Below are 25,379 nucleotides of genomic sequence, written 5' to 3'. Positions count from 1 at the left end.
TTCCGCATCTGTTGTTTCCTGACTTTTTAATGACTGCCATTCTACCTGGCGTCAGATGGTATTTCACTGTGGTTTTGATTTGCATTTCTCCAATGACCAGTGATGATGTGCTTTTCTTCATATGTTTGTTACCTGCATAAATTTCTTCCTTTGAGAAATGTGTTCATATCCTTTGCCCACTTTTTGATGGGGTTGTTTTTTTCTGGCAAATTTGTTAAAGTTCTTTGTACATTCTGCATACTAACCCTTTGTCAGATGGATAGATAGCAAACATTTTCTCCCATTCTGTAGGTGGACTGTTCACTCTGATGATAGTTTCTTTTGCTGTGCAGAAGCCCTTTAGTTTAATTAGATCACATTTGTCAATTTTGGCTTTTATTGTCATTGCTTTTGGTGTTTTAGTCATGAAGTCTTTGCCCATGCCTATGTTCTGAATAGTATTGCACAGGTTTTCTTCTAGGGTTTTTATGGTTATAGGTCTTACATTTAAGTCTTTAATCCATCTTGAGTTAATATTGTATAAGGTGTAAGGTGATTCCTCAAGGATCTAGAACCAGAAATACCATTTGACCCAGCAATCCCATTATTGGGTATATACCCAAAGGATTATAAATCATTCTACTATAAAGACACTTGCACACGCATGCTTACTGCAGCACTGTTCACAATAGCAAAGACTTGGAGCCATTCCAAATGCCCATCAATGATAAATTGGATAAAGAAAATGTGGCACATTTATACCAGGGAATGCTATGCAGCCATAAAAGAAGGATGAGTTCATGCCCTTTGCAAGGACATGGATGAAGCTGGAAACCATCATTCTCAGCAAACTAACACAGGAACAGAAAACCAAACACCACATGTTCTCACTCGTAAGTAGGGGTTGAATAAAGAGAACACATGGACACAGGGAGGGGAATATCACACACCGGGGCCTGTCTGGGGGTCGTGGGGTAGGGGAGGAATAGCATTAGGAGAAATATACCTAATGTAGATGATGGGTTGATGGGTGCAGCAAACCACCATGGCACGTGTATACCTATGTAACAAACCCGCATGTTCTGCACATGTATCCCAAAACTTAAAGGTACAATTTTTTTAATAAAAAGGATTTTGAAGTTCATAACCCAAATAAATTTCTACTAATCTATTATGTTTTGATGTTATTACATTTTTAAAAATGTATTTTATGAAATACTTGGTAGGAAAAAAAGCATACAATGAAGACAGAGCTTTTGTCTCATTTTAATATGCATATGAGAATATGATACAATTGTTTTAGATCTTTTTTTTATGTTCTATATTCTAACTCCACAGCTCCTGCCTTGTATAGAAAATGCAGCTGTAACCCAGTCCCTGTTGGACAAGGGGTGGAACAGATGGCTTGTGATCCTGTACTGCCTACACATTAGGGAAGCACCAAGGCTTAGATGGAATACTATTTTTTTTTAGTACTAACAGTGCTAAAGTGAGAATAAATCATCAATCAGGGGGATGGAAGCCACTGAGCCTGCAGTCACGGAGATTCTACTGCTGTGCTTGCTGTTTCTCCCATAGGTCTTGAATAAACTGAAGTGCGGCTGCTTCCAAAGACCAGTAATTAATCAGAAGGTCTCTCCAATTTCCAGTTTGTTCTCAACCCTAGAGCCTAGATGACACACGTTTAAACTCTTCCATGCTACTGACCACATAATTTCCTGAACAGTATGATCAGCCATTAAACTTTCTTGTCTGCATTTTTGAGAGAAAGGGAATTTGACCTGAAATTACTGATCATTTTGTCAACTTCATTCCATTGTGATTTTTTTTTCAAAGCCTATGTATCCAGTGCATACTTAATCTACATTTAAAAGTTATCAATATTTTTATGAAATTTAATGTTGGGGGTTGGAAAAATATTCATATACTATTAAAAGTTAACTTAAATAAGAGTACATCTCTAAAAATTAATAGAAAATATTAGATATTTTCTACTATTTAATTATGATATTAGAAAATGTGTGTGATATTTTCTTGATAGAGCATCTTCTTTTTAGCCACATGTGCAGGAGCAATATATGAAAATAGCAGTAAATATCAGTGTACCAATAAGTGACATGTGAATTCCAATATACCTTCAAGGTAATAAAGGAAAAATTACTACTTAATTGTGTGTTCCATTAAGTCTTTCCAATTTACAAGAGAGAAAAGAAAAAGTAATATACTTGTTATGAATATTCAGTCTTGTATGTATGGGCCAATGTTTAGAGAGGTATAATATGATGAATAATGTTTCCTTTTTACAATTATTATTTTGAGCTCTCTAGTATAAGTAGTAGTTTCTATAGCATAATTTGCTCTACAACATCATTTGCTTCATATGTCTATCTCTTCAAATATTTCTCCAACATCAGCTCATCTTACCCCACAATTTCTCAGGATAGGAAAAACAGCAAAACAAACAAAAACTTACCTTTCCAACATACTGAGGATCTGGTCCCATATGTTCTTCTAAAACAAAGAACTGATTCCATACCCATCCCCTTTTGGGACGATGGTGGACTTCGGTTTCACCTTCAATGTGTTTGGTTTGGTTTCTCGTCACCTTGATGGAGCTGTGGTGAGCAGTTCCATAACACCTCTGCACAAAACAGAGACACACTAGGACTGGACAGATGCAAGATGTGCTCGTAATTTTCATTGTAAGATAACTTTCCAGTTCACAGTTTTCCTTCTTTTCCTTGTCAGCTACCAATGCTTAGTGGGCATTCAAGAAAGAAGCCAGAGCATCTTTAGGAAGGACAGTCCAAAGTAAATTGTTTAGCGTGTCCATGATTTAACTGTCCATCAGGGAAAGGTCAGATCACATTTACATTCTGAACCCCTTGGAAAATCAAAGCTGTAGTTGTCTGATTCCAACTCTTCACAGTAGTTGAACACAAGCAACCATTTTCAACCTAATGGAAAGAGAAAATTATCTGTGTTACAAAACATGTTTTTTTTTTAACTATTTGCTCTGAATACAAATGATACTATTTTGCAATGTGATACTGATAGGCAAAGAACATACACCAATTCTTTAGGACACATCCAGAAACCTATACACCTATATGTCTACATGCATTTTTACATGAACCTTCCTATTTGTTCCATTAATTCTCAATTATAAATGTATGTATAATTCTTGTTTTTGTTAGACATAATACAATGTGTTATATATAATACACATTAATTACCTACTGTATGAGACTCATCAAACTTTGACAAAATATCCCAAGGCCTGAAAAATTGTCACAGACCATAACAGCAATCAAATAGGTACTGAAAGTGCTCAGTAAGTAAAATGGAAGAAAATAAAAGAACAATGAAAAAGGTGGCTGAAAAAAAAAATGAATGCAAGTGAAAATTACTCCAGGCTTGGGGAACAGATTGGACGAGTTGAGTGTGAGTAAGAATGCCAATTTGGCTGAATTATAAATTGTGTAAATTTTGATAGGTCCTGCATATCTACCCAGGGTATGGACTTCACACACTGACAAGGCAGATTTTCAAGCTAGGAAATTACATTACTAGGCTTGATTTCTAGTACACATGATTCTAGCAATTATCTAAAGACAGGATTTAAAAAAGGAAAAAAATAGTGGCAAATAAACAGAGGAAAAATGTTTCGATTTTTAAAATAAAAATAAATAAATAAACGTTGAAGACATGAGTGTAGGTTATACTATGATTGGGAAACAAAGTAAAACATGAAAAATATTTCTGCAAAACTAATGACAGGATTTGGGAGAGACACGAATGACTGAAATTTGGGCCAGGCACGGTAGCTCACAACTGTAATCCAAGCACTTTGGAAGGTTGAGCCAGGCAGATTACTTGAGGTCAGGAGTTTGAGGCCAGACTGGCCAACATGGTGAAACCTCGTCGCTACTAAAAATACAAAACTAGGTGGGCGTGGTGGTGCATGCCTGTAATCCCAGCTACTCGAGAGGCTGAGGCAGGAGAATCACTTGAACCCAGGAGATGGGTGTTGCAGTGAGCGGAGATTGTACCATTGTACTCCTGCCTGGGTAACAAGAATGAAACTCCGTCTCAAAAAAACTACAATAAAATAAAAAGAATGACTGAAATTATAAGCTTATTTAAAGCATATAAATTTTGCATCAAGTTTTGCTATACTGTTATATATGTGTGTTTGAATATGTGTTTAGGAAGGTTACATTGTTTCAAGAATATGGCTATTTCATTTAGTAAAAAATATTAAATAAATCACTTTCTCATTGCATGCAATTCATCCCTGTACATCAGCACAAACTGAAATGTAGATCTGAATAAATAACAAATTGACATGACAGTATAATTAATTTATAATACTGAAAACAAATAATCAGTTACAGCATGATTCTCTTATACAGTCGAGGACAGATTTGGTCACGAAGGAAAAAAGTCGCATGAGACTCAAGAGCAGGGCATTTTTCTCTGAGTATTTCTTTCCATAAATGAGGGTTAATAATAGCACTTACTTCACCTTTGTGCTAGAATTGTATAGGATTAGAAGAATTGGAATTTCATTTTTATCATTTGACAAATATAAAATTTACCTTTTAAAATATTTTCTGAAAGCAAAGGTATTCTTCCCTCTAGCTTAAATCAAAACAACTTCAAAACTCTCCTAAAATATAAGAGAGAGCAATACTATTCTAGCTCCAACATGGCAAGAGCACTGGAAAGAGAGTCAGAAATCACAGGTTTTATTTTCTGACAGTTTACTTACTATATGAATTTATGTGAATCATCTCATTTTTTTCAGTCTCACTGTCCTCATTTATTAAAATTTGTGGCTGGAATAACTGTATTTAATATTCTTTCCAGCATTTGTAATAAATTATTTGAATAAGTTTATATTAAACTGTTTATTTCCCAAGAGATTCTTAATTTTCAAATCATGACTTTCCCAAAAAAAAAAAGAAACTTTATCTAGTTTTTCTTCTTAGAAGCCAAGTTGTTGAAGATATAGAAGGTGTTGTATTTTAATACTTTCACACCATTTGGTGTGATTTTCAAATAAAATTAACATCTTTGCCCTTCATGCAAAGTTGTTTAACAAAGCATAATTTATGAGTACAAGGTGAAGAAAGTGGCTTTTGTAATGAATTACAGATATGTAAAATGAGTGTTTTCTTTACAATACTGATTGTGAGTCATTCCGAAAATACATAAATGCATTTTGATCTACATATGCTTTATATGTTTATGAATCTCTATTATGACAATTATGAAAAGAGATAGATATATACTGTGCTATGGAATAAAAGAACAAATGTAAACATCTCTACAGTGCTTATGGAGATAATTTTATTTACTATATAATAAGAGGACAAAACTTCAAATATAAATTTTTTTTGCATTACTGCAAGAAATCCACCTCTGCATAGGTTAGAAAAAATTGAAATGCAAATAGTAAGAAAATAAACCACTGATTGAGACCAATACAATAGAAATATGTGGTAGACATTTTCCATTTTATGACTGAGCAGTGTTCAAAGACCCTTCTGTTTTCATGGAAGATTCCAATATGTGAATTCTGATAAACTGAGCCCTAACTTTCACCACTAATCACTTAGGCACAGATATGGTCTGGCTCTGTGTCCCCACCTAACTCTCCTCTTGAATCGTAATCTGAATTGTAATCTGAATTGTAATTCCCATTTTGGCAAAGGGATCTCATGGGAGGTGATTGTATCATGGGGGCTGTTCCCTCATGCTGTTCTCTTGATAGTGAGTGAGTTATCACAAGATCTGATGGTTGTATAAGGGGATCTTCCCCCTTCACTCTGCACTTCTCTCTCCTGTTGCCTTGTGGAGAAGAACATGTTTGCTTCCCCTTTTGCCATGACTGTAAGTTTCCTGAGGCCTCCCCAGCCATGTGGAACTGTGAGTCAATTAAACGTCCTCGCTTTATAAATTACCCAGTCTTGGGTATTTCTTTACAGCAGCATGAAAATGAACTAATACCTTTTTACCAGTAGAGTGGGGTTCTGCTATAAAGATACCCAAAAATGTGGAAGTGACTTTGGAACTGGATAACAGGAAGAAGTGGGAACAGTTTGGAGGGCTCAGAAGAAACTAGGAAGATGTGGGAAAGTTTGGAACTTCCTAGACACTTGTTGAATGGTTTTGACCCACATACTGATAATGGATAATGATGTGGATAACAAAGTCCAGATTGAGGTGGTCTCAGATAGACATCAGGAATTTTTTGGGAACTGGAGAAAAGATCACTCTTGCTATGTTTTAACAAAGAGACTGGTACCATTTTGTCTGTGTACTAGAGATCTGTGGAACTCTGAACTTGAGAGAGATGGTCTGACATTGGAACTTATGTTTAAAAGGGAAGCAGAGCATAAAACTTTGGAAAATTTGCAGCCTGATAATGTGATAGAAAAGAAAAACTCATTTTATGGAGAGAAATTCAAGCCAGCTGCAGAAATTTGCATAAGTAACAAGGAGCCAAATGTAATTCACCAAGACAATGGGGAAAATGTCTCCAGGGCATGTCGGAGACCTTCATGGCAGCCCCTCCGATCAGAGGCCCAGAGTCCTAGAAGGGAAAAAACGGTTTCCTGGGGCAGGCCCAGCGCCTTGCTGTTATGTGCAGTCTTGAGACTTGGTGCCCTGCGTCCCAGCCATGGGTAAAAGAGACCACGGTACAGCTCAGCTTGTTGCTTCAGAGGGTGCAGGCACCAAGCCTTCCACCAAGTGCTTGGAAGCACCAAGTGGCTTCTACATGGTGTTGGGCTTGCGGATACACAGAAATGAAGAACTGAGGTTTGGGAATCTCCACCTAGATTTCAGAGGATGTATAGAAACACCTGGATGGCTAGCAGAAGTTTATTGCAGGGGTGGAGCCCTCATGGAGAAACTCCGTTAGAGCAGTGCAGAAGGGAAATGTGGGGTCGGACTCCCACATAGAGTCCCCACTGGGGCATTGCCTAGTGGAGCTGTGAGATGAGAGCCACCGTCTTCCAGAACCCAGAATTGTAGATCCACTAACAGCTTGCACTGTGCATCTGAAAAAGCTGAAGACTTTCAATGTCAGCTGTGAAAGCAGCCAGAGCAGGGGCTTGCATCCTAAAAAGCCACAGGTGTGGACTGCCCTAGGCCATGGGAGCCCACCCTTTGCATCAGTCTGCCCTGCATGTGAGAAATGGAGTCAAAGGAGATTATTTTGGAGCTTTAAGATTTAATGACTATCACACTTGAGTTTGGACTTGCATGGGGCCTGTAGCTCCTTTGTTTTGGCCAGTTTCTCTCATTGGAGAAGAATTCTAAGATTAATTCTTATTCAAAAATGTTCCCATTTCAGGGAGCATTTATCCAATGCCTGAATCCCCATTGTATCTATGATGTAACTAACTTGCTTTTGATTTTTATAGGCTCCTAGGTGGAACTGACTTGCCTTGTCTGAGATGAGACTTTGGACCTGGAGTTTTGAGTTAATTCTGGGAAGAATTAAGAATTTTGAGGGACTGTAGGGAAGGCACATTTGTGCTTTGAAATGCGAGAAAGACAAGATTTGTGAGGGGTCAAGAGTGGAATAATATGGTCTGGCTCTGTGTTCTCACCCAAATCTCATCTTGAATTCTAATCCGAATTGTAATCCCCATTTTGGGGGAGGGACCCCATGGGAGGTGATTGGATCCTGGGGGCTAGTACCCCACGCTCTTCTCACGACAAGAGTTGTCATGAGATCTGATGATTTTATAAGGGGCTCTTTCCCCTTTGTTCTGCAATTCTCTCTCCTGTAGCCTTGTGAAAAGGGGCATGTTTGTTTCCCCTTCCACCATGATTGTAAGTTTCCTGAGGCCTCCTTAGCTTTGTGGAACAGTGAGTCAAATAAAGCTCTCTCTTTTATAAAATACCCAGTCTTGAGTATTGTGTGAAAATGGACTAATACAGGCACCAAATACTCTTTCTACATCCTTTCATTAGAAATTTCATCAATGACATATGCACATAAATGATATGCTCAAATGATGGAAAGATGTAGGAACAGTTGAGAAATTTTCCACAGCAGTGGCAATTATTTCAAGACCCAAGTATAGCGGTGGTGAGTTCTGCAGAAATGACAGACAGAATACGGTGGCATAAATTAAAAGAGTCCTAGCTACATTGTTCTCGTGCCAAGTACTTGACATTCTGTCTAAATTCCATTGTTTCCTACTTCTCCCTAAACCTGATTCGTAAATACTCTCAACAATTCAATTGCTATCCAATACAATTCAAACAAATTTATTTGCTGTTTTTTATGTCCACAGTTGACTTCTGGTGTTTGAAGAAAAGAACCTTCTCTAATAAAAAGCATTACTATTGTAATAATCCAAAAAATAAGTTGTTTCCAAATAATGCATTATGTGAAATAATTTATAATATAGACCTCTGCTTTCTGCTAAGTACTGAATGTAAGTGATTCAACACTGCTTTCTGAGACTCATCGCTTTCCTATGTAACTATTCTCTTTCATTAGTAAAGTTAATAAAACTGTACTGCAAAATAAAGAGATGTGACCTCAACTGTTCGTTTATTGGAACACTGTCACACTTGTATTGGCACTTTATTTTCTAAGTTTCACATTTCTCATTTATAAATCAAGGGCTTTCAGTTGGGTGCAGTGGCTCATGCCTGTAATCCCAGCACTTTGGGAAGGTGAGCCAGACATATCAGTTGAAGTCAGGAGTTCAAGATGAGCCTGGCCAACATGGCAAAATCCCGTCTCTACTAAAATTACAAAACTTAGCTGGGCATGGTGATGCATGCCTGTAATCCCAGCTATTTGGGAGGCTGAGGCAGGAGAAACCCTTGAACCCGGGAGGAAGAGGTTGCAGTGAGCCGAAATTGCTTCCCTGCTCTCCAGCCTGGGGGGCAGAGCAAGACTCTGTCTCTAAATAAATAAATGATAGCTAGCTAGATGATAGATAGATAGAGTAAATCAAGGGTTTTTGTTGAATTATGTTTAAGCCTGTTCACTTTCCTAAATCTTTGTATTTATTATTTAATAACTGTATCACTTTCAAATGACTTTCTTTAGTTTGCTGAATTACTCAAATCACTGAAGACTACATCATCAGCTATACATAGCTCTTCAGTACAGTCATTCCTTCAGAGAGTTCTGAGGAAATACCATTCTCAACAATAAAAATAATTCTCATATGTACCCCAAACGTTATTGCTTGTCCCTAGGGTCTTTGACTGAATTTTGTTACCTAGTTGGTTCTTAATTCATAAACCCTACACTCCAAGGAGGTCTAAAGAATATTTTCTACTAGCTTTTAAAAACAGTTTTCTTTTGTTCTTTTCGTTGATTTAAAAATTGTCAGTGTAAAACATATTCTGGCTACATTACTTCATGAATGGATCATTTCATTCTCCATATGGGTGGGATGACATAAAATATCATTTCTCATGTTCAACATAGAATTATAACTGCCATTAAAAATCTAAAATGTAGTATTATGTGTTGTTGGTAGGGATATTACCTGGTTTTGTGTAGAGCAAGCCTAGCTTAAATAGAAAATGTCAAAGAATATACACTTTGATAGAAAGATCTTATTTTTTGAAATGACTTTCATTATGGGATATATAAGGACCTCTTACGTGGAGAAGAACATGCCAAAGAGATCACGAGGCTCACACACAGAAACTAACTTGCCAACTGTCAAAATGTAGATCTATCAGATGATAAGGCTGTTTTTCTGGAGAAGATGACTAACTTTGAAAATAATAGAACTTACTTTCTCCAGGATGAATTATTTAAAGTCATCACACTGTCAGACAGATTTAGATATATAAAATTTTCATTATTATTGATTGCTGGGGTACTTACATAAGGTGAAAGTTACAGGTATTGAATAAAAGCTCAGGGTTTTTTTTTTTCCAGGTTTAACAAATAATTAACTATTTGCTACCTAACTATATATATTTTTCACCCTTAGAATGTTAACCTATATACCTGTCCTCTAAATGCTTAAAATTATCTTTGAATTGGTGGTTACAGGCATAACTGCCATTGATGGCAAGACACATCCTCAGGTATAGGTCTGACCTTGAGGCTATGGTTTCCATTATTTTGGTATCTAATGATTAGCAGTGATAGCATCATTCTATCATTCTAAGATTAATTCTTATTGAATTTCCAATGGCATTGGCTTCTGAATTTTTGTTTTGCCTTATTGTCTTTTACTCTCAAATTTTACAATTTTTCTCTATAGCTTTGTTTAATCTCAATCAACAATTTATCAGTTTAATAATTAATTTTATTCTTCTCCACCTGTGTCCCTTGGCTTAAGTATCTCTGGCTTACTGTTAAAATGCAGATATCCATAAACCACAGGGAATTGTAGAGAGTCTCATCTAAATTAGTTGCAAGCATTATTTCCAGACTGATTTCCAAATCTGTATGTTCAATTTCATTTTGACCATTTCAAGATACTCTTATCACCTTAGGGTTTTGATTAATTTGGGTAAAACAAATTACATTTGCTGAAAGCAGATATATATATACACACACATATGCATGCATACATATATATAAAACAGCTAAATATATTTAAAATTATATCAAGATATAGTTTATCTGAAAGATAATAAAATGTTAAAACAATAAATAAATCACAAAGCATGAACTTTTGCATATTGTGTTTTCCTGTTGGAAATATTCATTTAAGTTTTATGGAGACAGCAATGAAAAGAATGCATGTGTATGTGCAGGCATTACTTTCTGGCATGGTTAATTCAACTATGTTTTCCTTGAAAACTGTAGTCTCCAAACTCCATTTAATTTAATATATCCTCCAAGGTCTACAAAGGATTCTCAGTTTGGGGAGATAATTCTCTTTGGGTCTTTTGCATTTCTGCACATCTTCTGGACAAGAGGTATTGACAGTTTTATTGCATAATTTTTTTTGTACAACAAACAGCCTTGGAAGACAAAGATAGAACATTTTTTGGGGACAGAGGGCAGATTTGTTTTCTGGCTAGATTATAAAGATAACGTCTTCCTCCAAGACAAAGCTGGGGAAAGTTTGCTAGCAGATCCTGTAAATACTTAGGATTCTAAAGCTCAGAGTTCCTCAGATGTCACCTACGTAGACTGTGTGTGTGACATATATCTGGGCTGCTTTATGCTACTTCATAGGATGTGAGAAGAAAGGAGAATTTATGCTGTCTGTTGTGCTATGGGGAATAAAATCTTCTGTCTGTGACCCAGGAGTCTCGTATTTTTTGCCAGCATCTATAAAACTATGGCAGCCTAACTTGTTAGCTTGCAGCTAGGGTAAAATCTCAAATTCTGCACTTGAAAGTTCAGTTAACACAATTCAGTGTAACTGGTTTTTTCCTCTAAATTACATTAGCATGTATCTAATCCTTTCTCACTATTGCAGATCACCATTCTGATTATTTCTATAGGTAATATTTTATTTTTCTTTTGTATCAGAATTTTTTTTCAGTTCTCACACCATGTCTGGTGTATTTTCCATCTCATGCATTGGCCATTAAAGTGTCTTTTATGTTGTAGCCAATAAGTAAACACTTGTTGAATGAAAGAGTAAGTAAATGTGAAACAGACAAATCAATTTAAGATTTGTGTAGCTAGAGTGGTGTCAGGATACAAAATTTTAACTCTCCCTTTTAAATCTATTCTTGAGCTACATATAATATTACCACCTCCCTGCTTGAAGTTTCCCAATTTTTTAAATAATTTCCAAGATAGAACTCTAAATCTTTTATATGAAATTCACAGCCTTTCAATATTTGACTCCTTTCTACTTCCCCACTCATCAGTGTTTATCCAGGAAATATCATGGCCTGCGCTTAACTTTCTATGCTTACTGTTTCCTGACTATGCCTTCATCTCCAGCCCTCTATGCACTTGAATAAGCTCTTTTTTCTAAGTAAAAAGTTCATGTATCTCTTGTAATGACTAGCCATTACATTACCATTCCCCAAGCGAATCTTCAGAGCTCATCCAATCTGTTTCCAAGGTTCCTGTTCTCTATCTATGGTCCCATGAATCACATGATATGGCACTAATTCATTTACTTGTTTGTCTTTCAAACTAGACTGTAACTCTCTGTCAAAGTTTAACTCTAATGTCAATATGTTCAGTGATTAGCACAGACTGGTGTTCATGGTCAAGACTAAATTGAATGAGCAAAGAAACTCATGTTTGTATTGGTATAAGTTTTGAATTTCCCATTTATTACTTAAGTGACTTTGGGTAAATTTTCTCATATGTAAAAATGGGTCTAATAACCTCATGAAATCTTTGGAACAATTAATCAAAATTAATTAGAGGGGTCAAGAATACCTGGATGGCTCAGTCAAAATATACCACAAGTCCTGGAAAAATAAAAGTCAAAGTACCTCCCTTAAGTAAGTGATATGGTTTGGATCTGTGTCCCCACCCAAATCTCATATTGAATTGTAATCCCCAGTGTTGGAGGTGGGTCCTGGTGGGAGGTGATTTGGTCATGGGAGTGGTTTCTCACAAATGGTTTAGTATCAACTTCTTGGAACCACCCTCACAAAAATAAGTGAGTTCTCCTGAGATCTGATTGTTTAAAAGCGTGCAGCACACCTCCCCGCCTCTCTCTTGCTCCTGCTTTTTCCATGTGATGTGCCTACTCCTTGTTTACCTTCCACCATGATTGGAAGTTTCCTAAGACAGTTTCAGAAACAGATGGTGCCATGCTCCCTGTATAGCCTGAAGAGCCGTGAGTCAATTAAACCCATTATTTTTATAAGTAATCCAGTCTTGGGCATTTCTTCATAGCAATGCAAGAATGACCTATTACCATAAGTGTAGCCTGCTCTTTGCAAGATATGTAATGTTACATGCATCATTTATGTGTGTTTGTTATTTTTTTTTTTTAATTCTTTGAATTATTCCATGACCTGGATACAAAGAAACTATCTTAACTATAATTTAGATGTATATTTTTTTAAAGAAACTAAAAATGATTAAGAGACATTCATTAACATCTTGGTAATATTTAACACTGTACATTTCTTCTTAGTAAGGGCTAATGGTTTGTATTCATGTAATGTCCAGTATATATATAATTTTAAAATGTTTATCATATAAGTTTTGAAAACATTTTTGGAAACACACATTTTACAAAGTAACCACATTAATGCAGGCCTCAAATCGATGTATACCCACAAATAAATTCAATATTAGGTATAATAAGAAACTGACAATGAAATTGAAATAATTTAGTTTTTCTCTAGAGTGTATTCTTTAATAATGTATACAGTATACTAGCTTAACTTTCCTATAAAACTAGGAATATGATTCCCCTCTTTTGGGATATATCATTTTTCTTAATTTATAAAGAAACTTGATGGCTTCCTTAAAATATAATACTTAATATCATTATTCATATTTGTAAGAAAATTGTGTTAAATTTTTCAGCATGCCATACATATCCCAGAGTTACACATGAAATACTGAGTGAGACCAACTTAGAAGTTAAAAGTATGTTATAAGTAGTTTTTCTTAAAAATGTAACTCCACAGGAGTCACATGCAGTGTAACTCTGAGACATTGCACTCCTACATTTCAACTAATGGGTACGTTTGATAAAATGTTCCAAAAGGAAAAAGACTTGGGTGGTGTTTTTATAAATACATGTAAAATAATAGCTTTAAATGGTCTGATTATTCATTGTTCTTTATATTTCTATTCAGGTTCAACTTTACCTTCCACCATTACACTCACACACTTGTTAATATTGTCCACTGTGAGACCACACTGTAAGCCTATTTTATCGACTCGACAACACTTCTAACCTAGGACTATGCCATTATATGCCATCTACATGATGAAGAGAGTGAAACACATCTAAACTGGTACCACCACAATTTCACAATCTCTAACCTTGAATTGTTCTCAGTGTTCTTTTATCCTATTGTACCACATAAACTACATCGTCCATGCCATATTTTCAATTAGAACCCATTTCTCAATTTTAATAAACCACACGTAAACATCTTATCATGAAAAACAAAACATTTTATCAAAAGTTATATCCTCTTAAAATCTCATAATCCATAAGCTGAATAATTATAGCACTTAGAACACATAATGTCTGATCACATGCCACTGTATATTATTTGCTTCTTCCAAGATGCCTCTCACAAGTTTAACGCCTGAAAATTTTACTTATTCTTCAAGCAAAATACCATTTTTTTATTTCCTCAAATTTGAATCCTTACCATGATACGTGTGTTAAATACTCCCTTTTCTGTGCACCCATAACACATTGTAAACACTTGATTTTGTCTTCCAAAATTTCGTCAAATTTGTTTCTCAAACTACACTATGTGCAGGTTCACTAATAATCAATCCCAAAGGGGGATTTCCACTGTGCATGGGATAGCAAAGACCGTCTCTATGCCAACCACCAGAAACAGGAGTCTGAATGTTTCCAACCCTAGTATCCTGGGCTGCAGTTTTACCAATTGCCTGAGTCCCATGAGACAGAACATACTCACACACAATAAGTTATATGAAATGGATTTATTACTTGGAGATACTCAGCAGGAAGCAACAGAACTCTGGGATTCATTGTGAGCTGGTCCACAAAGGCTCAGGAAAGCTGTCTGGGGTGGATGGAGTCTTGACTCCCTTGTGCTCCATCGCAACTGAGGGACTTTGAAGGAAGTCAGACCCTCTTGGGTTGAATGCCTCAGGGGGCCATGTGACACACTGGACTAAACTTTGAAGGGCATTCTGCTTCCAGGGGAAAGAAGAACAAAGACTGTGCTGCCCAAAGCAGGTCCTTTTTCACTCAAGATGTTACATTATCTAGGAGGGACAGAAGCAGAGCCCATTAGGCAGCTTCTCCCTCTCAAGGTACTACATTCCAACCACATTCTACAGTTATTCTGAAAACTATACGCAAGAGAGGGGGTAGTGACTGAGTCAGTCAGGGCTACCCAGGGACCATCCAGCAGACTGTGAACTTTCTAAAAAGCAAGACTTATATGCACTGTTGTTTCTCACATACTTGGAGTAGAGTGGGCATAAAAGCTGTCATTTGAATGAATTTCTGAATTGTCTAATAACATACATAAACTTAATCTAATAAACAAACAGTTAAAAATAAGAGCCTAAGTGAACTAAACTGTAATTGAGGCTTTCAATAAAAATTAAATTTTAATATGGCTTGATGATTTTTAATAACATCCAATAATGCCGACATAAACCAAACTATTGCAAATCCAATATTGCAGGCAAATTTGCTGTCTCTCTGTTATGTTTTTAATAAGCGTTCTTTATCATATTCTGTTACGTGCAAATTACTGTACTATGGTCTTTCAGGATTCCAAGAGAAAAGTCAAATGAAGGCAACCCATAATATAACTCTAAACTGAAAACAGAAATATATATATAAAACAAAAATTCCACATTGCTGTTAAATTTGTATACTTTATTAAAATGTGAAAGTTCTTTTTATATTATGTATCATTTTATCTTCACTGTATGGTAACTGGAAGATGATAAAATAAGATATATGCTAGTCACACACAAAAATATTTGAGATGAGAAGTAGTATTCCTGCACACTTGAAAGTGTTCAATTTTAAGAAGAGGACACCATTTTATGTGAGTTTCAAAGTTTTTACTTAAGGATTTTGATTTTCTATAATAATAATAATAATAATTATTATTATTTTGAGGTAGAGTCATCCAGGCTGGAGTGCCATGGCACAGTTATAGCTGACTTTAGCCTCAATCTCCCAGGCCCAAACAATCCTTCCACTTCAGTCTCCTGAGTAGCTGGGACTTCAGTCATGCACCACCATGCTCAGTTAACTTTTAAATTTTTTGTAGAAATGGCATCTCCTTAGGCTGATCTCGTACAAACCTCCTTTCTTGGCATCCCAAAGTACTGGATCAAATATTATTAAACCCATGTAATCAATACTTCTTTCATCTTTCAGCAAAGATTTATTGAGCATCCATTATAGACTAGTCACTAATGCTAGACATTACTGATTAATTATACAAAGGATGTCCTTGCTGTTATGTGAGAATTCATAAAAATGTAAACAAATAAATAGAACAATATTTTTAAGCAACAGCATGTGTGATGGCAGAAAAGAAGACAAAATAAAATAAATAAAACACAAATAAGACATTTGTGTTTCAAAGATAAGTGAATTTAGAACATTTCAAAATGAGTGGTCAGAGAGAAGGAATCTCTAAAAGGCCTGATATTTGAAAAGGCATGAATCATAGAGAAGCCAAACATGAAGATGTGAAGTAAAATATTTCCAGACAGGGAAAACAACAATTGAAAAAGATCCCTTATTTCAAGATGAGCTTATCATGAGCAAGAAAATAAAACCCAGCTGTGCTCAAAAACAGTGGAGCTGGCAGTGGTAAATGATGAGAGATAGCATCAGAGACAGGCAGGATTCAGAACACCAAAAGCCTTTGAGGATATTGGGTTTTATTTTAATTTTTTGTTGTACAAGATGCATACCATGCAATCTACCTACTTAAAATTTTAAGTAGAAACTATAGTATTGTTCAGTATAAGTGCAAGGTTGTACAGCAGATCTCTAGAAGCATTTTATTTTGCATGATGGAAACTTTTTCCCCACTAAGTAGCAACTCCCCATTTCTCCCTCCCACAACCACTGGCAATCACTATTTCACTTTCAGCTTCAGTGGGTTTGATTACATCTGATATCTCATAGAAGTGGAAACATGTAGTATTTGTCATTCTGTGACTAGCTTATTTCACTTACCCTGAAGACTTGAAGTTTAATCCATATTATAATACAGGATAGGATTTTCTTCTTTTGTAAGGCTGAATAATATTCCATTGTGTGTACATAACAAAATTCCTTTACTATTCGTCTGTCCGTGGACACTTAGGCTGTTTCCACCTCTCTTTTGCTTACTGTGAACAATGCTGCAATGAACATGAGAGTATGGATACCTCTTTAAAATCTTGATTTAATTTCTTTTGAATAAATAAAAATAAGATTGTTGGATCATATAGTAGTTCTATTTTTAATTTATAAAGGGAACTTCATAATGTTTACATTGGAGCTGCACCATTTAACATTCCCATCAAGAATGCACAAGGGTGCCAGTTTGTCCATATCTTTGCCAACAATTGCTATTTCCTGGGTTTCTTTCTTTTTTTGTTTTGTTTTTTAAATATATAATGACTATTTCGACAGGTATGAAATTATATATCATTGTGTTTTTACCTGCATTGCCTTGATGATTAGGGGTGTTGAGCATGTAATATACCTTTTGGTCATTTTTATTATGTGTTTGTTGGAGAAATGTCTACTCGAGTATTTTCCCCCATTTTTATTTCTACAATTCAAATTTATACTCAAATAAAAATATTGGCCAGGCACGGTGGCTCACGCCTGTAATCCCAGCACTTTGGGAGGCTGAGGTAGGTGGATCACCTGAGGTCAGGCATTCGAGACCAGCCTGGCCAATATGGCGAAACCCCGTGTCTACTAAAAATACAAAAAAATTAGTTGGGTGTGGTGGCACGTGCCTGTAATGCCAGCTACTCAGGAGGCTGAGGTAGGTGGATCACCTGAGGTCAGGCATTCGAGACCAGCCTGGCCAATATGGCGAAACCCCGTGTCTACTAAAAATACAAAAAAATTAGTTGGGTGTGGTGGCACGTGCCTGTAATGCCAGCTACTCAGGAGGCTGAGGCAGGAGAATCACTTGAATCTGGGAAGTGGAGGTTGCAGTGAACCCAGATTGTGCCATTGCATTCCAGCCTGGGCAACAAGAACAAAACTCTGTCTCAAAAAAAAAAAAAAAAAAAAAAGTGTGTGTGTGTGTGTGTGTGTGTGTGCGCATGTGTGTGTGTATATATGTATAGTTTTATAAATTATATATATATGTATAATTTTATTTTTTGTGTTCCAGTTGTAGAAATTCCTTACATGTTTTAGATATTAACTCTTTAACAGGTATATGGTTTGCAAATATTTTCTTCCATTCTGTAGGTTGTCTTTTCACTCTGTTGATTGTTTCCTCTGCTGTGCAGAAGCTTCTTAGTATGATGTAGTCCCACTTGTCTATTTTTACTTTTGTTGCCTGTGCATTCATATCCAAAAAATTATTGCAAAGAGCAATGTTATAAAGCTTTTCCTCTATGCTTTCTTCTGGAAGTAGCACACTTTCATGTTTTATGTTTCAACCTTTAATCCATGTGAGTTTGTTTGTATGAATAGTGCAAAACAACAATCCAATTTCATTCTTTTGCATGTGGAAATCCAGTTTTCTCAACATAACTTGTTGAAGAGATATACCATCTATTTTCCTTGGCATATAGAGGTATATTCTTGGCATTCTTGTCAGCTCCTACATGTACGGCTTTACTTCAGGGCTCTTTGCTCTCCTTTACTGGTTTGTATGTCTATTCATACGTCAGTGTTACAGTGTTTTGATTATTGTAGGTTTCTAATACGTTTTGAAGGAAGTGTGAAGCCTTCAGCTTTGTTTTTTCTCAAGATTTTGTCTTATTTATGTAAAAAAAAAAAAAAAAAAAAAAAAAAAAAGTCACTGGGATTTTGATAGAGGTTCATCGAAATCACAGATAGCTTTGGACAGTATCAACAGTTTAACAATATTAAGTCTTTCATTCCATGAACCTGAGATGCCTTTCCATTTATTTGTGTTTTCATTACTTCAGCGATGTTTTGGAGTTTTTAGTTTACAAGTCTTTTGTACATTGGTTAAATTTATTTCTAAGTGTATTATCCTTTTTGATGCTTTTGATCATAAATGGTATTCTTTTCTTAATTTCCTTTTTTGATTACTCATTATTCAGTCCATAGTAACACAACTGATTTTTGAATGTTTATTTTGTACCCTGCAACTTTTCTGAATTTATTCGTTCTAACATTTCCATGTGGAATCTTGAGGTTTATCTACATATAAGATCATGCCATCTGTGAATACAGATAATTTTACTTCTTCCTTTCCAATATGGATTTATTTGATTTACTTTCCTTGCCTAATTGCTCTGACTAGAACTTCAAGTGCTATATCAAATAGAAGTGGTGATAGTAGGTATCCTTGCCTAGATCCTGATTGTAAGAAAATATAATTTCAGTTTTTCACCATTGACTATGTGTTAATTGTAGGTTTTCAATACATGCCTTTTTTGATGTTGAGGTAATTTCCTTCTATTTATAGTTTCTTAAGTGTTTTTATAATAAACTTTTCAACTGCCTTTCTGCATCTTTGAGATAGGCATGTGTTGCTGTTGTTGCTGCTGTTGTTTGTCAATCTGTTACTGTGGTATATTACATTGATTTATTTTTACATATTGAACAATTATTGTTTGCAAAGAAATAAGTCCCACTTGGTAACGAAGTATCTCTTAATATGCTGCTGAATTTAGCTTGCTAGTATTTTGTTGAGTGTTTTTGCATTTATGTCCATTGGAAATACTGGACTGTAGTTTTCTTTTATTTTAGCATCCTTGTTAGTTGCTTTCATATCAGAGATGGTGGTTTCAATGCAATTAGTTTAAAAGTGTTCCTTTCTTTTCATCTTTTTGGAAGAATTTGAGAAGAATTGGCATTAATTCTTCTTTAAATATTGGAAGAACTAAAGTTCACCAGGGAAGCCATCAGATCCTGACCATTATTTGTTGTTGTTCTGAGGTTTTTGATTACAGATTTCATTTTCTTACCAGTTGTAGGTTTGTTCAGATTGTTTATTTCTTGGGAATTCAGTCTTAGTAGGTTGTATGATTCTAGATATGTATTCATTTATTCTAGATTATCCAATTTGTTGGCATACATGTATAAATGTTGATAGTAGCCTCTTATAATCATTTATTATTTCTGTGACATCAGTTGTAATATTCCTCTTTCATATCTGATTTTGTTTAGTTGATCCTCTCTCTTTTTTTTCTTAGCCTAACTAAAGGTGTGTCTATTTGTTTATCTTTAAAGAATAAGAAAATTCTTTTTTTCTGTTCTTTATTACACTTACTTCAAATTTAACTTTATTATTTCTTTTTTCCACTACTGCTGATTTTTAGCTTAGTTTGTTCTTTATTCAATTTCTTGAGGTATAAAAATAGGTTAAGATATGTATTTTTAAAATTTATGCTTTTACTAGTATAAACTTCTCTTTTAGAACTGCTTTTGCTGTATCACGTATACTTTGGTAGATTCTGTTTCCTTTTTGGTTGGCCCCAAGATATTTCCTAATTTCTCTTGATTTTTTTCTTTGACCTTTTGGTTATTAGAGAATGTGCAGTGTAATTTCTACATATTTACAAATGTTCTGTTTTTATTTTGCTATTTGTTTCTACCTAACATCCATGTAGTTGGAAAATACACCAGCTATCACTTTATACTTCTTGAAACTGTAAAACTTGTTTTGTGGCCCAAAATGTGATCTATCCTAGAAAATGGTTCATTTCTACTAGAGAAGAATGTGTGTTTTGATGTAGTTGGGTGTAATGTTGCGTATATGTCTTTTAAAGCTAGTTGGTTCATAGTGTTGTTCAAGTTCTCTGTTTCTTTAGTGACTTTCTCTCTGCATGTTCTACACATTATCAAAAGTTTAGTATTGAAAAGTTCTACTATTATTGGGTTATTCTCTATTCAATTCTGTCAATATTTGTTTTCTATATCTAGGTGCTCTGATGTTGGATGCATATATATTTATAATTGTTTTTCTCTGCAGAGTTAATACATTTATAATTATATAATGTCCTTATTTGTCTCTTCCTACAGTTTTTAACTCAAATAATATTTTGTATGATGTAAGTATAGCTTTCCCTTGCTCTCTTATGGTTAACATTTGCATGGAATACATATATTAATATATGTATATTATATGTATTATCCTTTCTCTCTCAACTGCTATGCGTCCAGAAATCTAAAGTAAGTCTATTGTAGAAAGCATATAATGTGAGCTTGTTTTTATTCATTCAGCCACTATTTTTTGATTGGAAAATTTAATCCATTTATATTTAAAGTAATGATTGAGAGGGAAGAATTTGCTATAGCCATTTTGTTATTGTTTTCTATCTATCTTGTAGCTATTTTTATCCCTGTTTTCCTCTCTTGCTATCTTGCTTTGTGTTTTTTAAATTTCTTTTAGTGGCATCCTTTGATTTTTTCTCCTTTTAATTTATGTATCTAACACAGTATTATTTTTTGTGCATACAATGGGACTTATGCAGAAACCTTCTTATAGTTATAACAATCTATTTTAAGCTGATAACAACTTATATTCAATTGAATACAAAAACTCTACACTTTTACTTCTCCCACACAAACATGCCTTATGTTAACGATGTCACAAATACATTTTTATGTTGTATGCCCATTAATATATTTGTTATTTTTATACTTTTGTCGTTTACTTTCATACCAGAACTTAAAGTGATTTATACACCACTGTTACATCATTCCAGCATTCTGCTTTTGCCTATATATTTACCTTTACTATCAAGCTTAATACAGTTGATCCTTGAACAGCATAGATTTTTAACTATAAAGTTCTATTTATTAGTGGACTTTTTTTCAGCCCAATGTGGAGCTAAAATAAAGTATTGAGGAGATGTGAAACCTATATATAGGGAGGGCCATCTTTTCATGTATGTGGGCTCCACATGACCAGCTGCTGGACTTGATTACATACAGATTTTGGTATAAACATGGGGTCCTGAAACTGAACTTCCATATATACTGAGGGGTAGCTGTACTTTCATATATTTTCAAATTGCTGTTTAGCACTTCAAATCAAGGACTCCTTTTGGCATCTTTTGTAAGGCAGGTCTTGTGGTAATGAACTCTCTCAGTATTTAGTCTATGAAAGTCTTCATCTCTTCACTTTGAAAGGTCAGATTTGCTGGATATAATATTTTTTGTCAGCAAGTCTTTTTTTTTCTTTTTCTTTTATCTTTAGCACTTTGAATATATTATCCTGCCCCTTCTGGCCTCCATGGTTTCTGCTGAGAAATCTGTTCATAGTCTTGTGGAAGTTCTCTTTCATGTGATGAGTCACTTTTCTTTGTTTTTTTCCAAAATCTCTTGTCTTTGACTTTTAGCAGTTTAATTATAATGTATCTTAGCAAGTATTGTGTTTAAGCTATTTCAAATTCACTGGGCTACTTGCATCTATTATATCTATTTATTTTCCAATATTTTGGAAGTTTTCTGCCATCATTTCTTTAAGTAAACTCATTGATATTTTCTCAACTTATTCTTTTTATTGGAATCTTACAATGTGCATACTGATCTACTTGATGTTGTTCCATATTTTTTTCCTTCAGTGTTTTTTCTCTTTTCTTTTCCTCCATAGACGGAATAATTTCAAATGGCCTGTCTTTAAGTTATCTGATTCTTCATTCTTGTTCAGATTTGCTATAGAACGTTTGTACTAATATTTTCAGTTTAGTTGTATTATTCAGATCCCAAATTCTTGGTTCTTTTTATATATTTAATCTCTTTGTTGATATTCTCATTTTGTTTATGCATTGTTTTCCTGAGCTTCTTTAAGCATTTTTAAGATGGTTATTTTGAATTCTTTGTTATATATTTCATATACTTCCATATTTAGGGTTAGTATCTAGAGATTTACATGTCTCTTTTGATTGATCCTGTTTTCCTGTTTGTTCATTTTCCTTTTAACTTTGTGTTGGTATCTACGTATGTGAAAGTCAGCCACCTCTTCCAGTCTTTACAAAATGGTTTCCAACAGAGAAAGACTTTCTCCAACTAAACTGAGATTCTTCAGATCACTCAAACTTCCTCTGTGGACATGTCTTCTTTTGACTTATGTGTGTATATTCCGAATTAGAGGAATCTTCTGATTTCCCCTTTTTTGAGATCTCATAATTTCTTGCTCTTTCTGACCTCTGTATGGTGTACCACACATCTGCTGAAGAAGCTGCACAATGCTTGACTCTCTTTTGCTCTCAGTGGTTCCCATGCATCTAGATTATGGTGGGCCCATCAGTGTTTTCATGGGGCTATACAAAAGGCAGGTCCTCAGGCAGCCCCTTGGTAAGACCAGAATATTTGACATACTCTTCACTCTTTTTGTCCCTTGAGGGAGAGGCCACTGAGCTGTATCAGACTCTGTGTTCTGTGGCACAAGTCTTCCGGAGCAGGCAGGAAACTGTCTGGCTATTTTTTGTTTTTTTCCTCAGGTGCATTAGGCATGAAGAGTACATCCAGTTCTATCCGCGCTCTGAGACAAGTGAGACAAAAATCAGTCTCTCAGTAGCTTCCATGAAAAACTAGAATGTTGGACACATGCTCCAGTATCTCTCCTTCCTTAACTGGTGTGAAATCAGGAGGTTAAAGTTTCCTTCTGATCACATGATGCTTTACCAGGGTGAGGTATTATGATGAGAGGGTGACACACTTTCCTATCAGCTTCGATTCAGCTTGTTTCACACTCACCTGATACGGAGGAGGAGCCTCTTAACCAGTTTCTAAATTATCCGAAACAGAAGTGGTCCGTGTATTGTTGAAATAATGTTTCCATGAGAAGGAAGAAGAGCCTGGGGCTTTCTATTCTACCATATTGTTAATATAACTCAAGATATTGGATTTTATGCTAATTGAAACAGGAAGACACTACAGTGTTTTGAGGAGTGTATCACATAAAATGATTTTAAAAGTCATTCTAGCTTCCATGGGGAGAATGCAATATAGGGCACCGAGAAGATTAAAAGAAGTAATGTAGGACTGGTTTGAGAACTACTGCAGAAGTGCAGGTGAGAAATGATGGTAGTGAAGATAAAGATGATAGCATATAAAATGCTATACATATGTATCATATAAAATGCTATATATATAGATGATAGGTATGTATATATTTTATATATAATATACCTATATGCATACAATGTGTGTATATATACATTTTATATAGGCTATATTATATACATACACATATATTATAAAAACTAAGGCTATGTGTTAAACTTTATGATAGATGAATTAAAAGAAGAATACAACTCAAAAGAATCGGAAAAGGTAGGGAGTAACAAATCAATCTACTATTTACAAATAAATAGTTGTGTTTTCAAATTTAGTAAATGTTTGCTATTCATAAGGGATTTGAAAGGAAATGTGGAGTTTGCAGCCAATTAAGCTAGTCTCAGCTCAGTGGAAAGGTCAGGACTAAAGGTATTAGCATGAGAGTCAGCAGGATTCCTTGCAAAGTTAAATTCATGGAGTATATGATTAACGTAGAGAAGAGTATAGGGCATAGGGCACAGTTCTGGGCATTAAATATCTAGAGTTAATAGTAGAGGATCAGGAACCTATAAATAAAAAGAAGAAATGTGCAGTGAAGTGGGTTGAGAAAGATGGGGTAGCATAGAAGCCTAGAGAACAATGCGTTTTAAGGTGGAAAGGATTGAACCACCAATTAAATCAATATATTTATTCATACAATACCCAGATACCATAAATGTACACTTTGTGTTGAATGTATGTTAATATTTATGTACAGAATGAAGTATACAAATTAGCATTTCAAATATATATATGTTTGTGTGTGTATATATATGTGTGTATATATCTATATACATGGACACATACAGGTCCTCTATATTGCATATACTCCACTAGATGCTTAAAATCATTATCTTATTAAAGTAAGTTGTTTTATGACTATTTTCTAGTTGAAAATACTAAGATATATCATTGAAGTCATTTGTCTGAGATGAATTTTGAGTACAGCTCTGTTTTAGTCCAGCATCATTTTCTAACACAGGATTTAAATTGACATGGATTTGAATTATCATGCTTTTGTAACCTTGTGTCATGGTCTTTGAGACATAAGTTAATATCAAAAAATTTCAATTCCCTGAGAGCTGAATATGATAATAGTATTTAAGTCATAGACAGAATTACATGAAGTGAAAGAAGATAAAAGACTGATAAATCTTACTGATTAATAATAAGCCCTTAAAATGTATGTAATATCGTTTTTGTTATATAGGTATACCATTTCAACATTTGACTCATATTTATTTTTATTACATGGTACTTTTTGTCCCATTCATAAAATTTAAAGATAAAAATTAGGCATGAAATGTAATATATTTATTATAACTAGTATACAATCTTAAAATTATAAAGTAAATGTATGCATGATTATAATCAACTACAAATAATGTTTAGGGTAGACGTGATTTTTATTTCTACTACATTATCATTATCTTTCCACCAGCTTAGAAAAATCAAAGTCATGCATATTCAAATGTCTTCTAATACCCTCAATAAGATAAGAAGCTTACAGTTTAAATAAGTCTGATTCTCCTGTCCTTGCAAACTAAGATAAACTCTAGG

At 34.8% G+C, this 25,379-nt stretch overlaps 1 protein-coding gene across 11 annotated transcripts in view; it reads right to left on the bottom strand.

Moving 5' to 3' along the window:
* Nucleotides 1–25,379, bottom strand: part of CDH18 (cadherin 18) — a 1,131,397-nt gene that overhangs the window by 350,430 nt on the left and 755,588 nt on the right. For 10 of the 11 annotated variants that reach the window (XM_050795521.1, XM_050795518.1, XM_050795525.1 and 7 more), the window contains one exon: nt 2,453–2,936. In XM_050795521.1, the coding sequence (XP_050651478.1) occupies nt 2,453–2,680 (228 nt within the window). In that variant the 5' untranslated portion in view covers nt 2,681–2,936. Of the gene's footprint in view, nt 1–2,452; nt 2,937–16,799; nt 17,489–25,379 lie in introns of those variants that run through there. The other variant, XM_050795524.1, reaches the window with a different exon arrangement.

This window comes from Macaca thibetana, chromosome 6 (assembly GCF_024542745.1).
Source record: "Macaca thibetana thibetana isolate TM-01 chromosome 6, ASM2454274v1, whole genome shotgun sequence".
Classification (NCBI taxonomy): domain Eukaryota; kingdom Metazoa; phylum Chordata; class Mammalia; order Primates; family Cercopithecidae; genus Macaca; species Macaca thibetana.
Note: the sequence above shows the minus strand (reverse complement) of the source record. Positions and strands in the feature narration are given on the sequence as shown.